The sequence below is a fragment of the Acanthopagrus latus genome, chromosome 2 (genome assembly GCF_904848185.1).
Source record: "Acanthopagrus latus isolate v.2019 chromosome 2, fAcaLat1.1, whole genome shotgun sequence".
Lineage (NCBI taxonomy): Eukaryota > Metazoa > Chordata > Actinopteri > Spariformes > Sparidae > Acanthopagrus > Acanthopagrus latus.
In genome coordinates, this window is record NC_051040.1 from 15,525,804 (window position 1) to 15,540,741 (window position 14,938).

Genomic DNA, 14,938 nt, shown 5'->3' on the forward strand with positions numbered 1-14,938 from the left:
CTTTGTCCAACAGCTTCAAGCTAAATGCAGATAATGAATGAATACACAACAACCATTTTGAAGACAGTTATGAGTTTATTATGACAGAAGAGTGGAGCACATTCATATTTACAACACATTTGAAGTATAAACATTTATCGGCAGGCGGTTCTAGTTTGAAACACTGCTTTCACTTGTGGAACTACATTTCAATAACAGATCACAGAAAGCTATAATGGTTATTTTGACTTCTTATTTTTAATTTCTTACCACGAGTGAAGGAGCTGACCATTGTTCTCGTGTTCCTGCTTCAGAAACATACACTGGTCAGCCTGCATGAATGAAGCAAACTGGGGAAAAAAAAATAAAAATAAAAAATCAATACAAAAACCAACGTGAATGCTGACAGAGCAGCACCTTCACTTTCAAGGTGTATTATTGTACTCATCTCTGTAGAGTAGCATGAGGCTGAGAGAAGCACTCATCCAGTCATTAAAACAGAATTGAGACAAGACTTTTGCATGGTGTCTGACTGTATCCACCACTGACCAGCTGGAACAGAATTCGGCCATGCCTCACTGGAACAAAATTATATAGTTGTTATGAAGCACAATATTACACAACAATATGAACACACGTACTGTCGTTGGTGGTTTTCTTCACAGTCCGTAGGTAAGTCAGCATGACCTTGTTTCATCCGGCCTGGTGTGTGTGTGTAGACCGGCAGCATAAGCCTGCTTTACTGCACTGGAACTGAAAAAGAGAAATATAATGGAGGCTGTGAAATGAATGCATGTTCTAGAGCTGGAGTGTTCTCACTCAAAGCAGCACAGATCAGTCAGCCTCAAAAAAAAAAAAAAAGTGTAAGACTTTGGTGATTTATGATCTACAGACTCACACACACTCACACACACACACACACACACACAGTGATCACAGCTTCACATATAGATTATAATATAGATTTTCATTTAACAGTGGGCTTTGTAAACTGAATGACTGAAATACCCAATTTAAAGATAATATGACCAAACAATAAAAGGAAAAATAAATGCATTTGTATTCACTCTGACATAAGAATGAGGCATATAATTAGCACTCTGATCCTGTTCTTGAGCCAGTGTGTGAAAACAATAATTTAGCATGGTGTCTGACTGTTTTTACTACTTCAAGAGTAATACAGAATTCTGCCATGCGTTCAAATACATGTTGTTATGATGCATGGGGGTTCACCTGCGCTTGTTTCTGGTTCAGCAATCTGAATCTGTAAGACGAGGACTCTCAATGTGGATCAGTCCTCCACATGGAGGTCTGTGTGCCTCCATGATGAGTCAGGTCAGGGCTTCTCCTCCGAAGCTCCCTGTGCAACGGGCAGATAAAGAGGGACACAGACACGTAAACATCGATATAATGTGACGTAATTCTCTTGATTCTTACTCAAGTTTAAATCAAACAGCTACCTCCAGGTGCGGTCCAGCACCTCGTGCGCCACATGCGTTCCACTGTGTCCATAATTAAAACCAAAACCAGTCAGAATCTAGCTGGCAGATATCACCTGTGCTGAGCTTCGTGTTTAAATTCTTCGACCGGAACAGCTTTTCTGTTTTACAGGCAAGCTGGAGGACTGACAGCGACATTTTACACAGAAAATACCTAATGAACTGCTCTCCGTCGGCTCCAGGCTTGACTGTTAGCACTGTAGCACAGCTATTTACTCAGTTTCCGGTGTGGTACCAAAAAGTGATGGTCCGCCAGAAACTGATTTCCGTCCGCGGGAGCGCGCGCAGCCTGTTAAAGCGGTATGGCAGAGTTTATCTACGTCTACAGCTGTTTTTATCTGGATATAACAGTCATAACTACACGTACTAATAACTTTATGTCCGTGGTAATAGCAAAGGTATGTCTGTAACATTTAATCTGTAATCACAATTTTGTGTATCAGGGAATGACATTTACGTGACCACAAGCAATAGTGTTGTTTACAGTCATATTAAGTGTGTGTGTTGTATATCCTAGATTATTATTGCTGAAAAGCTGTCCATGGAAAAAAAAAAAAAATCAACAGTGAAATGAAGTCATACAGCTTATGCAGGTAACGCGCGCTCCCGCGGACGGAAATCATTTTCTGGCGGACGATCATTTTTTGGCACCACACCTTCTTCTTCTTCTTCTTCTTCTTCTTCTTCTTCTTCTTCTTCTTCTTCTTCTGCGACCATTTTATGTAAGAAACAGCTTTGCATGAACTACTGCCACCTTCCGGACTGGAGAGTACATTGTAGGACGTATACAATCACGCTAAGCTCAATGTCTTTGATGGACAGTAACTCGCATGTAGGTTGGATTTTTAAGAAGTGTCTTTCTTAACCAAACTTGCCATTACATCGAAAAATAGCTTCCTGCTGAGATAATGCTGCCATAAAACCAGAGCATTATTTAAACCTGTGTACCCCAATCCCCTCTCCTCCTCTCTCAATCCCACCAGTATTTGTGGGGTCCCAACTTTCCTGTCAGTGCTATTAAAATTATTTAGTTTTTACATTAATCATTAACCACAATATCTCAGTGGGGTGATTAGCTGATCCCAGTTGATGATGAGCGACCACAGGGTAAACCCTGGATAAGTAGACAGTTCATCCGTTATCCAGAGTCAAATTCCTTGTTTGTTTACACATAATTGACCAATAAAGCTGATCCTGATACCTTTACAAATGAGGTAGACTTGATCTCCTGTTTATTGTGTGACAACTGGTTGAGGGATTTTTCTGCAGTTGTAGTTTAGATATTTTTAAAGAAATTCCTCCCTCTTAAGGTGATGATTCCTGATCAACAGAAACACATAGATGGCACATGCAGAACATTTTATAAAGCATTAACAACAGGCTGTTTGTAGTGCACTACTTTGACATGATTTTGCAAGAACACATCATATATAAGTGAGATATCGAGAAGTTTAATATATGGGCTATATAAAAACATAAGACTGTGAAAATCCTATAGTTCTACACATTTTTTCAGATTAGGGTTTATTAACTCTTCTAGATTTTTTTAAAAAAAGTAAAAATAAAATAAAAATAAGAGAAATAGGAATCCTAAGGGATTTTATTGAAACTAGTAGAATCATAATATATTTGAGGAAATCCTAAATGGACCAAACATTTTTCTATAGGATTCCTAAAGGATTGTTAGAAATGCAGGACAGGAAAAGTTGGAAATCCAGCAGGACTTTTTTTTTTTTACTAAGGTCAACAATGCTACCTAGACTCTAGCTAGCTGCTTGGTTGGGAACTCTAAAAGGGAAGTTTAAAAGCCTTCATAAAACAAACCTGAATTGATTGTATAGGGTGGAGCCCATTATCTGGAGATAAAGCTTTTTCTTTTATATCATTAAACCTGCTTTAATGCAGTTTTGAAACGACAACACATGATATGCCCCCATGCTAAGGCGTTTGACAGCAGTTAGCATAGACGTCGGTCAGCTTGAAGTTGATGTCGTCATGGAACCGAGCCAGCGGGAAGTGGGCGGTCCCTCACCGGCTTCACGCTGATTGGTCGAGTATTCAGCGCTTCCCTTCCTCATCGGTGAGTCCATTCAGGGGTCGGCTAATGCTGAAGCTGTTAGTGCCTTACCAGCGCTGCCCATACAAGTAAGTACCAGAGCACAACGTGTACGTTTTTAACATATCTTTGCAGTGTGACTGTTTCGACATGTTTGACAACTGAACAGGGGTTGTGCGAGGGACGAAGTGAACGTCACGGACAGGTAACATCCTCTGGCGACGACGCTTAACGGTCATTTGCAACGTGAAAATCTGAGATATTTGGTGCCAACTCGCAGCATTGATCCTTTGTGACACCGAACGAGCAGAGGAGGCTGGCATGACCGAGTTTCATCGTCCTCACGTTTGTTTATAGTCCTGCTCGCCATCCTCGGGTACTAGCTCTAGTGTGCATTGGGGGTGACGCAATCCTGCCAAAGGATGTCCATGATGGCCTATCATCATATGGTTTGCTTAGGCAGACTTTATGTAACGCTTTTTTCTTTTTGTCTCGCACGACCAGCCGCGGGACGTGTTTATTTGAGATGAGATCCATCGATGCAGAAACGTTTGCACATAGGTATTTCAGTCAATGGATGTATTTGCTGCTCCACTGGATTGAAGACATCCACTGCATACAGGGCTTAGTTACACAATCAAGACAGGCAGCTGCTGTGCACAGCCACAGACCCTCACAACTGAAATCTGTGCAGCCACAAGTTGTTAGTCCCCTTTTTTGAAATGCAACTCTTGTTTTTTTTTTTTTTTAGTGTCTTTTACACTGTACATTTCTGTTACTTTCCAGCACGATGGCATCACTTTCACAGACAAAGGAGCTCTTCAGGAGAGCAGAAGCCGTGTGTTTCGACGTGGACAGCACAGTCATCAAAGAAGAGGGCATAGATGAACTTGCCAAGTTTTGTGGTGTGGGGGACGCAGTCACTGAAATGTATGTGTCAACATCACAGGAAAGCACGCTCTAGAAATTACAGTTTGATTTTGACATTATCCCTCGATTTGTTCTAAAACTTTCACACCACCTTATGCTTATTTCAGGACTCGCAAAGCCATGGGTGGCTCCATGACATTTAAAACAGCCCTGACTGAGCGTCTTTCCATCATCCGGTGTTCAAGAGAACAAGTGAACAAACTGATAACAGATCACCCACCTCAGCTGACTGCAGGGATCAGGTGAGGATTTCATGTCGGCCATTCATTGGACCTTGTCCCCCCACTCAATAAAGAAAAAAATCAGTGTGGTTTAACATACATCAATTCTTTGTTTTTATATATTTATTCAGTCTTATTTGAGCAGGTTAGTCTTATTGTGGGTGCTGAAAATCTAAACTTGGTAGATATTAGTTGTTGAGGCTATTTGCTGAAAGAAGAAGAAATGGTGATTTTAGGAATACACCTAACAGTTTTTCTAAAGCATAATTGTGATTTGTACCTCTAAGTGATTTATACAAGAAATAAAAAAATCGGTTTAGAATTCAAACCGTCCAGCACAGCATGGTCATCCACTGTAAATGTACCAAATTCAATTTCAGTGCCATAAATGGTTTGACATGGCAGCCAGTTAAAGTGGAAGTTTATTAAACAATTTCTTAATCAGGCACGAGACGCACGTTGTCTCCCAAATACAAGAAAGCTGGCATTGATGTTGTATATTAGGGCGGCACAGTTAATGGAAATGTAATTGAAATTGCAAAATCCAAATCACAGAAGCTGAAGCTTGTAAATCTAAAATATGTGGAAAAAACAGGATATTAATGAAGAACTGTAGTGCTGCAGAGATGCTCTGGCCTTCAAAACTTCTCTTCTCTAGATCTAAGAAAACATGTTTCTTTGTTAAAGACTCCAACAAACATCACACAGTTGTGATTTTAATATATTATTCAGTAAAAATTAACATTTTGATCCAAAAGGGATCATTCAATCTGTCAAAATAATTAGTGATTTTTTTTTTACTGTCCAACTATGTTTGTATTTATCATTTCAAGCATTTCCTTCTCCTTTGTTTATATACATATACATATATATATACAAGTGCTCATTTACTCACACCAACGTGTAAATATGTGTATGTGTGGTAATTGTACAAAACTGCTAGGGTTGATAGATGAGGCCCTTTGTTCCACAATAGACCCTGATCCTAAAATGCTTCCATCTAATTGTTGATAAATGGCCTGTCTGTCTCCAGGGAGCTCGTGGACCGCCTGCACCAGCGCAACATAAAGGTGTTCCTCATCTCAGGTGGCTTCCGCTGCATTGTTGAACATGTGGCCACTCAGCTAAACATTCCTCTGCATCATGTCTATGCTAATCGGCTCAAGTTCTACTTCAATGGTGAGAGGGAGAGACTCAGTGACTGTGTGTCTGAATCAAATCTCTTCTTCATCTGAAGTATCACAACACTCTTGTGAGGTTTTTGTAAGGCGTCATTCTAAAGATTCATGAATCAATGTTTGTGTGTTTTCCAGGAGAGTATGCTGGTTTTGATGAGAGTCAGCCCACAGCTGAGAGTGGTGGAAAAGGAAAGGTCATCAGCATGCTGAAGGAACAATATGGCTTCAAGACTGTGGTGATGATCGGAGACGGAGCTACTGATCTCGAGGCATCCCCTCCTGCTGTAAGTGTTCAGATTGAGTCTCAACATTTTCCAGTTTTTTGTTTCATGTTTGATGATTTGGTGGCTAATCCAATCGAAAAACATACAAAAGCTGATAAACCTGAAATGGCTCCATGTAGCTCGGCTGGCAAAATCCAAGACTCTCAAAGCCCAGATCCCATATTGATTTGAAAAGATGTTATTTGCACCCTTGATGGAGATTCGGATTACGGTGGACAAGCAGTTCCAACATAGTTTTACTCTGAAGCTCCAGAAATGTTTCAAGGACTACCAAACTTTACGCCTCAACTTTTATTATTAGTTTAACTATTCCTGTAATATATATTCTTAACCAGTCACATTATGTGACACCGCTGCTGTAACAAAATAATTTCCCAGTCTGGGATCAATAAAGTGATTCTATTCTATATATTGGAGCCACAGTTTGACTTCAGTATTATTTTTGTCACCCTCAGAGTGCTTTCATTGGATTCGGAGGGAACGTCGTCAGGCAGCAGGTTAAGGAGCGATCTTCGTGGTACGTTACGAGCTTCGGGGAGCTGCTAAAGGAACTGGAGAAGATTTAAAGATGCTAAAAAGAGTACTGTAACTAATTTTAACCTTTTATATTTGCACCCAAGGGTGTGCCTCGCAATGGTTTTATCCAGTGCACAGTTCTCCTTCTATAGATTTTTATAATGAATGAAAATGTTTACACTAGTGACACCTATCTTACCTTCATGGGGACGTTGTCTTATTGATTTTTATACTAAACAGTACTAAACCAATAACCAAACACCGTCTATATGGTGGCTTAGAAGAGAATTTTAGATGTTTTTGCACTTTTTGCATCAAGACCTTTAGTTAAGCTAATACACACTTTTATGATAGAATTGTTTTGTTTCTGTACGACACTCTGCTGTAACCACACGTCAATGTGTGTAGAGAACCAGCATTAAACATGAAGCATGCCATCAAAAATGTTGTTTGAACTGCTTTAATCTGTGTCTCATCCGTCCCTCTACACTGTCCCCTATCAAGACAAGATAAACATGCGTCTTCTCACAATAAAATCTGATATTACAATACGCAGCAGCAGGACTGCCCACTCAGAATCACTCAGCCACTGACAGATAATTTGTCTTCAGAGATCATCATACATGATATTTATGCCCCTTTAAAACATGTTGGATAAAAAACGTTTTTTAAAACCAGGCATGCTGTTGTCACAAGAAAAAAATAAGATGAAGCCAGAGTCACAAACACAGCACCGTGAAACATCAACATTACCATGAAAGGGAACCGAGAAACACCCAGAAAAAAAACAGCTGAAACGAGTTTGCAACAAAAAACCTTGACTAAAAAAGAAAATGAGGTTTACACTTTATACTCGCACTTTATCGTTTGCATGAATATACAAAGGTTTTTCCTCACTTCACTCAGTTATAGCATGGCGTTGAACATAATTATTCCAAATTTACATTAAATAAATAAAAAGCTACTGCAATGTACAGTGAGCTTCAGCAGTTATGTTTTTCTGTCCTCACTCTAACACCCAGCCTCTCGACTTTTCAAGTAACTTTGGTTGGACCTAAACTTAGACATGAGCTCTCATCGTGGACCATGTTTTAATGTGGCACCAGACGTCGGACGTAACGAGCATCAGTAGGTTTAAATTGGCCAAATGTACTTGACAAAAAAAACAAAAAACAAAAACAGGAGTGTAGGAAAGTTGGGCTGTCAGTGGCTTCAACTGTTTTAATTTTAGATACACAGTAGACATTGTTTCCTTCTCTGTCTTAGTGATATCTCAGTAACAAAGCAAAGACCAGAACAGAGAAGGGATGCTGTTTGGCAGCACTGACGGGGTTGAAACCATGATAGTGATGCTCCGGGTGGATGTAACATTCAAAAGGGGTGCCACTTGAATTCAGCTTCCAGCTCGCATCTCATTTCACTGCAACGGGGAAGCCTTTGTCGGGATCATAATCCTGGAATCCATATGCTGAATGAGAGGAACTGGAGAGGAGGTGAAAAAAGATTTAGAGCTGATATAGCATGTCCTCATAGTCTAAAGTCCTTTTAGCTATTGATCAGACTGAAATGTTCGATATGTTGTTACTCAAGACAAGTCAGTCACACGGCTTTGTGGTTTCCATCATCACTTTGTGTTTAGTAAAGGATCGTTTTGTTTGCTCACCTGTGTAATACACCACCTCGTCCCAGCCCTCCTGCTGCCAGGCGCCATTCCTCGTGTCTTCTCTGGACTGAAGGTCTTTGTAAGCTGCAAATAACAAATCAAACACATTACAACACTGCTTTTAGTGTAAAGAGTTTATAGACTCAAAGTTTCTAGATAACTTGTACAATTAAGTGCTACAATAACAGGTACCACAGTTTGTGTCACAATTACTGGGGAAGTCAATTGTGTGTTATCCTGCAAAAGGGAAATAATTCTGTTACGGTCCGTAAAGTTATTTTTATTCACTTGTGGCGTCTTGCCACTGAAACACTTGGAGGATGGGTGTTTTACTAGGAAATTCCAACCCCTGATGTTGTCTGGAACACAGCATACATGACCCCTGTGTTATACGTCCTTTGGGACAAGGACTACAGTGATGTGGTTACTTTTAGCCATGTGTCAATTTAATTTACTATTACCAAACTAACATTCTAACACGATATCTTTACTTGGCTTTGGATACTTTTCCAAAATTGAGCGATTTTGGCGTTAAACATAGTGTGAAAAGTCCTATAGTCATTTGATCAGTAAGTGCTGCTTTGAGTCTGTATGATTCAAACATTTAAAATACAATTTCAATTTCCCAGAAACCAAGGCAACAACTTCAAATGGCTTGTCCAAAAGTCGTATTGACAAAAATATAGAACAAAGAAGAGCAACAACATTTAGAATCTACAGCGGCAAATGTTTTGGCATTTTCGGTTTGTGAACAACTTCATAAATTATTTAAACTGTTTCTCTGATATACTGTTGGAAAACTATGGATTACAGCATGAGCTACATAGTGACACTGTCAGTGTGTAATTTTCTTTAAAGCTGGTGTCTGATCATACCCCAGAGGTGATGAACCATATAGAGGTCGCCGATCTGTGAGAAAAACCCTCCCACAGCTTCTCTGTTGTGCTGGCGGTATCCGATGGCCCTGGCCCTGCACACAAGAACAACTTCAGTCACGACGTGGGCCAAAAAACACCAAGGGCTTCATCTGGCATAACAACAAAAGATATTTGACCAGCCTTCAAACAAGGACTTTAACATCGTTTTTGAATTTATCCTGGACTGTTTTTAGTTTACACAATTAAGTCTGTTTTGTTAACGTAAACTGGACGACACTCATCATCCAAAGCTGCCATTATCCTTTGCAACATCACATCCAACCATAAGATGTGACTTCATTTCTTAGTGTATACATGTTTGTGAATCTTAACACTGGCCAAGTGCAGTGTTTTAAATCCATCATGTTTCCCCCAAAGCAAACATTCAAATCATAATCAATGTCTGGATTCATAACTATAAAGCTTCAGTTCTTCATGTTATTTTAACTTGAAGAAGATGTTTAAGCCTCCAGCTTCAACTACACCGACTGTATTAAAATTGCTTTCAATTGCTTTGCTGGCTGAATATGAAGGACTACGCAGGTTTATTTAAATAAAGCCTGGCCAAAGTTAGCATAAATGCACACATGAGAGAAGAAAAGGCAGCTTTAGAGAAAAAACATGTCCTAGCATGATCGTTTCATCAAAGGTGTTGTTTCCCTTTGGTTATCTAAACCAGGTTTGCTCTCTAAGAAGAAACAGAAAATCCTGGATGATATTCAAATGTTTAACATTATATTTACAGATAAATTCAAGCACTTGACAGTCAAAAATGACCAAAAATATGTTAACTGGAATAAGACACAGAATAATTGAAAGTTTAACAACATTTCAGCAACAGTGGAGTCATTTTTTTACAGAGACTGCAGAAGTACACATGCTCTTTACTCAAGTAGAAGAACTGATTCAACTTCTTTACTCAACTAAAAGTAAGAAAGGACATGATCTGAAATGTATTCAAAGTAAAATTGTCCCTCTGATGGACGTTTCTATCCGCCATTTCTGGTCAAATGCATTAAAACTAAAGAGCCTATTAAAAAAATATGAAGAGTGGAAAGAACGGATATTTGCGCTAAAAATGCGAGTAAAAGTAAAAAGTTGTCGGCAAAGTAAAGACAGAAAAGTATTTGTACTTCCACCACTGCAGTGGAGTCATCTTTTATGTCCAAAATTGCCAACGAAGTTGCAAAACAAGTTGTGATGAAACCCAAAAGACAACAAAAAACTGGTCAACAGGCACAAACATCAACACAGCAGCACTTAACTCCAGGACAAATTTCTCTATGGAGACAATAAAGTGGATCTTATTTGCACAGAAATCCACTACGAGCAATCAGAAAAGTATGTAAGACTGAGGCGTTTGCAGAAAGTCTTCCTTTAAATCAATTGCAATCAAGTACATTGCACAAACTGATAAACCTGTCAGCCCGGTCAGCTTCAATAGGGGATCTTTCCAAACTCATTTGTTGTGAACATCATATTTCACTCTAAATTTGAATCTTGGTCTGAGAGCATGACAGTAGCTTCAAGATAGTGCCTCTCTGTGGAATAGCTCTTATTAATGACACTGTGATGAGGAAGGTTTCATGAAGTGCGACCAGCCTGTAACTACAGTTCAGCGAATCAAATGAATTCAGGTCGCCTTACCAGTAATTACCCCACTCGATCATGGTTCCTGGCTGGAAGAGAGAAAACACAATACTCTTTATCACAATCAAACTTTCAGAGCTACAGATTGATATCACACTTTCGTCTTCTGTCCAGACCTAACACATTAACGGAAATAAATGGTGAAGACGTAACGCAGGTATTTGTCATGGTGAAGATAAGCTGCAATAACAACTACACCCTAAAGCTTCTTCAATCATTCTCCGAGGCTTAAGAAAACAAACGCCCCGCTGTTTCTGGGATGTAAGCTCAGTCAGTGATGAGGGATAATGGCTTGCATTCATCACGTGTCACAGGAAGCTCTGATCCAGAAACAATTTTTGCTGTCAGATTAGAAAAAGAACGACTTAATCTGCAGGAGCTGGCCTGATGTGTATCGAGCATTATGTAGGACTAATACTGCTTTTGGTAAATCATTGATTAATCCAGGATCCGCTGGACTGCCAATTTGATCTATGAGTCCACAAGTAGAAATGTGGAAATGCCGATTTTTCTCACCATGAATACTGAGGACAAAGGTTCATTATATGCCTCACAGTAGTTTTGTGAGGGCGGAGGTAATTTCAAGGTCAGAGGCAAAAGCATGTGACTCAGATCATCAGTTTAAATGAGAAAACGTGAGCTAGGAAAAGTGAAAGAGAATCGCTGTTTCTTTCTGCAACAACTGCTGAGTATGTGGGATGTGGTTGACTTTTAGCTCATGTACAAACATATGAAGTTGTAAAGATGCAAATACTGAGAGCTCAGCGAACTTTGCTGCACACATCAGAAAACAGGCTCTGCAGGTCCTGACAGCACACGTTACAGGCCCGGCTCATACTTTAAACTCACTCTATCACAAACATCTATAATGATGAGACAAATCCTCTGGTGCGCTACTCACCCTGAGCTGGTAAGACCTGAGCTCATAGATGTTTGGGCCCTCTCGGGGTACAGGCTCGTTCCAGAAGCTGAACTCAAGCAGGAGCTGGTTTCTGCGAGACATCAGCATCTTACCCCGCTCCTTCCTGTATGCTGTGAATTCCTGCCAATGGCCGACGGACACCAATCAATACACTTACGCCAACCGATAACTGTTTCATGTGATTAGAGCATTAAAGTGGGACGATACAAACAAAATGCGTCTAAGAGGGTCTTTACCTGATTCTGCTTTAGCTTGTTCATCACTTCTGTCAGAGCTGGGTATCCACCTCTGTAACGCCACAGATGAACTTAGAAGAAAGAAACATAGATTTAAAATCACAACTACAGACGGATCAATCAATTAAAGCAGGATCATAAAAAATATGATTTAAAAAATCATTCAACCTCAAGCCTTTTGACCTTTGATATAATATTTTTTTGTGAGATGGTGGACGTCTTGAAAATGCTGTATTTTTCTAATAAATTTAACAAGTGAATAAACTACATCCTGATATTTGAAGATCATGAGCTGATAGGACAGCACACAATACACAAGAATTGTTTATTAGTCTATACAACTTATATGAGGCAAATAGTGACACTGAATTATTTTACCTGGATATCTGACTTAGAGATACGACTCTTTGGTCAAGTACTATCAAGCCACTGGACTACGTGTAATTGACACGATACATGTTTAGTCTGCCATAGACAAACTGTATGGCTATCACTGGTCAATTTCAAAATAATTGTTTTTTTGTGGTATAAAGTTTTGTTCTGGTATACTTGCATCAGTGTGGACATGCAGTATAACAAGCCTGAGGACCATATAGGCCTTATGTCACACTGCAGATGTTTGTTTTATGTTTATATTAGTAATCCTACCAGCCTGGTCTTGTTCTCCATACCAGGTATTCCAGGTGCCCACCAGCTCACAGGGGTAGTACTTATCAGCATGGATGGAGGGCAAAACATCCTCACTGTGATGAATGAGAAACATCAAAATCAACCAAATAAACTGAAATCACTGGTGGATTTTTAGAACATTCAAAAAGCCCAAATAAGAATCACATGTTTTCCCAGTCACGTGTCCTCTTTCTAATGTCACAAGTCCCAAATTAGCTCCCAACTACAAGCTGGCCTTCAGTCATCTTAGGTATGAGACGGTCTGAAGCCATGCCAGGTCGTCAATCACCTCATCACAGGAATAGACTACTCAACAACAGTGTCGTAGGGTGTCCAGGCCATACTGCTACTTCTGCCTCAGTCACAGTTTATAACAGCTTACATGTTAGATAATAAAGTGTGAATGCACTCACCAGAGTTTGTTGTATGCATCCAAGCACTCTGGCTTGACATTGTGGACTGAGAAAAGGGAGAGTCACACTTACAAACAACCTCATCTTACATCAGGATAAACAGCTTGATTTTGGATTATTTTTATGGTAAACTCACACTGAATTTTGTACAGGTTGCTCTCCTCATTTTTGGTCAGTAGGTTGGAGTGTGCATCTTTCCTGGGATCAACTTTCCTCACAAACAGCGACTTAAACCAGCTGTCCTCTCTGTTTTTGCTGCTTGACGTCGCAAATCCCCTGCAAACACAGATGAGTCATGAGAACAAATGACATGCATAAATCTACACAGACTTGGCTTCCTCATCTCCCTGTATTGGTGCCTGCTTGGATTTAAACTCACACTGATTTATCATCTGTATATGAGGCCCCATGCTTCACTGATAGGTAATGCAATAACATTTAATTTGAGGTTTACAGCTGTTGTTGTAACAGTAGTGTTTTACACTACTTAAGTCAAAATACATTCTGGGCTTTACATGTCAGCACGTCCAAACGTCACGTGACGTGATGCACTGCAAGACAGAAGGTCACATTTGTCAGGTAGAAGCACTTGCATCAAATTTAACAATATTGACCTTGAGCATTTGCGATGCTAAATAACTAAAGATGACAGAAACTTGCATTATTTCCACCTTCACCTGCACATACACGCCGCTTTGATCGCAAACACCCCAGAATGAGCATTTTAAAAGGGGTAGTTTTCCTGTAAGTTCAGGCTGAAGGCCACTGAGGAGAACTGGCTAGCACCTAACGGGCTAGCTTGCCACAGCTCATCGTCGCCCATACAGACACTTCCTGAAATGGATATAAACAAAAAACACAGCGAACTACAAACACCGCAGACAGGACAGCTATACGCAGACACTGAAGACTCTCCTACCTGGTCAACACGACGAGCTGTCCGGCGGACTGGGCCGTGCTTTTAGCCCGACCCAGGCTACCGGTTACTCTGTGAAGGACTCCAGTCGCCATCTTCGACTGTGCTAATGCACACAGGGCAACCGCCGTTACCACGGTGACCACCAGGTGGCAGCGCGCGCTTCTACACACCGGATCACAGCCAGCAAAGGACCAGAGATGAAGAACATGGAGGCGCGAAGAGAAGTATCAGAGTGATGTAGATGGTAGATATGTGTGTGAGAGAAGGGAGGAACACAATTAATTCATGCAATAACCAAGTAAGTTTAAGTAAAGAGAGAAACAAGGATCAGAGGAAGGATGAAAGGTTTTCAGAAAAGGTGAGGTATAAACTTTCACAGGTTTTTTTTAAGGTAGAGGAAGAAGGAGCAAGTAAAAACAAGTCAAGTCATCTACAAAGTCTCATCTATTTTCAGTCAAGTCATCAAAACAGTGACTCAAGGTGGCTCCAGTCATAGTCACAATGACTCCAGGGGTCCACGTGTCTGAAATAGACCGGTCGCCATCATGACAGCACTTGGAATTGTACTTCATTACACTTCGAGGAAGTTTGATATAACTTTTTTCACAACAGATGTTTTAAATATTTGGGAAGAGTGTTGAAAAGAAAAGAACAGAAAATAACATAAAAGCATTTTCAGTAGGGAAAACAGGTGCAATTAATAAACACAACCAAAATAATGACTCCTCTGTTTTATTTAGGTAAATAAAGCAACGCTAAGGAGTCTGCACCTGGAGCTAGAACTCCTAACTGAATTCAGCCTTTATTAAAGTTATTAATCGCACCTGGGTTTTCCTACTATGACACATTGATGTAGTGTCTGTGGTGGAAATAAAGGCTCATTGTT

General features: G+C 40.1%; 2 protein-coding genes, 1 long non-coding RNA gene and 2 other non-coding genes across 6 annotated transcripts; 1 reads left to right on the forward strand and 4 right to left on the reverse strand.

The window, feature by feature from the left end:
• Window positions 1–61: 61 nt before the first annotated feature.
• LOC119033169 lies at window positions 62–1,746 on the reverse strand. The gene is made up of 4 exons (XR_005079191.1): window positions 1,440–1,746; window positions 1,213–1,339; window positions 621–732; window positions 62–329 (listed from the first exon to the last, which is right to left on the reverse strand). It is a non-coding gene; the product is annotated as an uncharacterized LOC119033169 (long non-coding RNA).
• Window positions 416–553, reverse strand: LOC119013836. Its single transcript, XR_005072837.1, has one exon. It is a non-coding gene; the product is annotated as a small nucleolar RNA SNORA15 (small nucleolar RNA).
• LOC119013833 lies at window positions 1,035–1,175 on the reverse strand. Its single transcript, XR_005072836.1, has one exon. It is a non-coding gene; the product is annotated as a small nucleolar RNA SNORA15 (small nucleolar RNA).
• Window positions 1,747–3,465: 1,719 nt separating the features above from the next.
• psph (phosphoserine phosphatase) lies at window positions 3,466–7,107 on the forward strand. 2 transcript variants are annotated; one of them, XM_037122856.1, is made up of 6 exons: window positions 3,466–3,623; window positions 4,321–4,464; window positions 4,572–4,706; window positions 5,719–5,864; window positions 5,999–6,147; window positions 6,603–7,107. In XM_037122856.1, exons 1-6 carry the CDS (start codon window positions 3,466–3,468, stop codon window positions 6,711–6,713), a joined length of 843 nt encoding a protein of 280 aa, XP_036978751.1. In that variant the 3' UTR covers window positions 6,714–7,107. The 2 variants fall into 2 exon arrangements, with proteins under 2 accessions (XP_036978751.1, XP_036978761.1); XM_037122866.1 differs by having other exon boundaries at window positions 3,618–3,739.
• nipsnap2 (nipsnap homolog 2) lies at window positions 7,108–14,227 on the reverse strand. The gene is made up of 10 exons (XM_037122843.1): window positions 14,053–14,227; window positions 13,270–13,409; window positions 13,134–13,179; window positions 12,700–12,794; window positions 12,052–12,122; window positions 11,795–11,935; window positions 10,891–10,922; window positions 9,202–9,296; window positions 8,327–8,410; window positions 7,108–8,145 (listed from the first exon to the last, which is right to left on the reverse strand). Exons 1-10 carry the CDS (start codon window positions 14,142–14,144, stop codon window positions 8,081–8,083), a joined length of 861 nt encoding a protein of 286 aa, XP_036978738.1. The 5' UTR covers window positions 14,145–14,227; the 3' UTR covers window positions 7,108–8,080.
• Window positions 14,228–14,938: the final 711 nt, after the last annotated feature.

What these genes read in the sequence shown, in the direction of transcription:
- psph (XM_037122856.1), top strand. Translation starts at nt 3,466, where the DNA reads ATGTCGTCATGGAACCGAGCCAGCGGGAAGTGGGCGGTCCCTCACCGG. An exon ending in GGGGACGCAGTCACTGAAAT is followed by an intron (nt 4,465 to 4,571) that starts GTATGTGTCAAC and finishes TGCTTATTTCAG; the next exon opens with GACTCGCAAAGCCATGGGTG. An exon ending in TCGAGGCATCCCCTCCTGCT is followed by an intron (nt 6,148 to 6,602) that starts GTAAGTGTTCAG and finishes TGTCACCCTCAG; the next exon opens with AGTGCTTTCATTGGATTCGG.
- nipsnap2 (XM_037122843.1), bottom strand. Translation starts at nt 14,144, where the DNA reads ATGGCGACTGGAGTCCTTCACAGAGTAACCGGTAGCCTGGGTCGGGCT. An exon ending in TGGAGAACAAGACCAGGCTG is followed by an intron (nt 12,123 to 12,699) that starts GTAGGATTACTA and finishes CTTTCTTCTAAG; the next exon opens with TTCATCTGTGGCGTTACAGA. An exon ending in ATCGAGTGGGGTAATTACTG is followed by an intron (nt 9,297 to 10,890) that starts GTAAGGCGACCT and finishes TCTTGTGTGCAG; the next exon opens with GGCCAGGGCCATCGGATACC.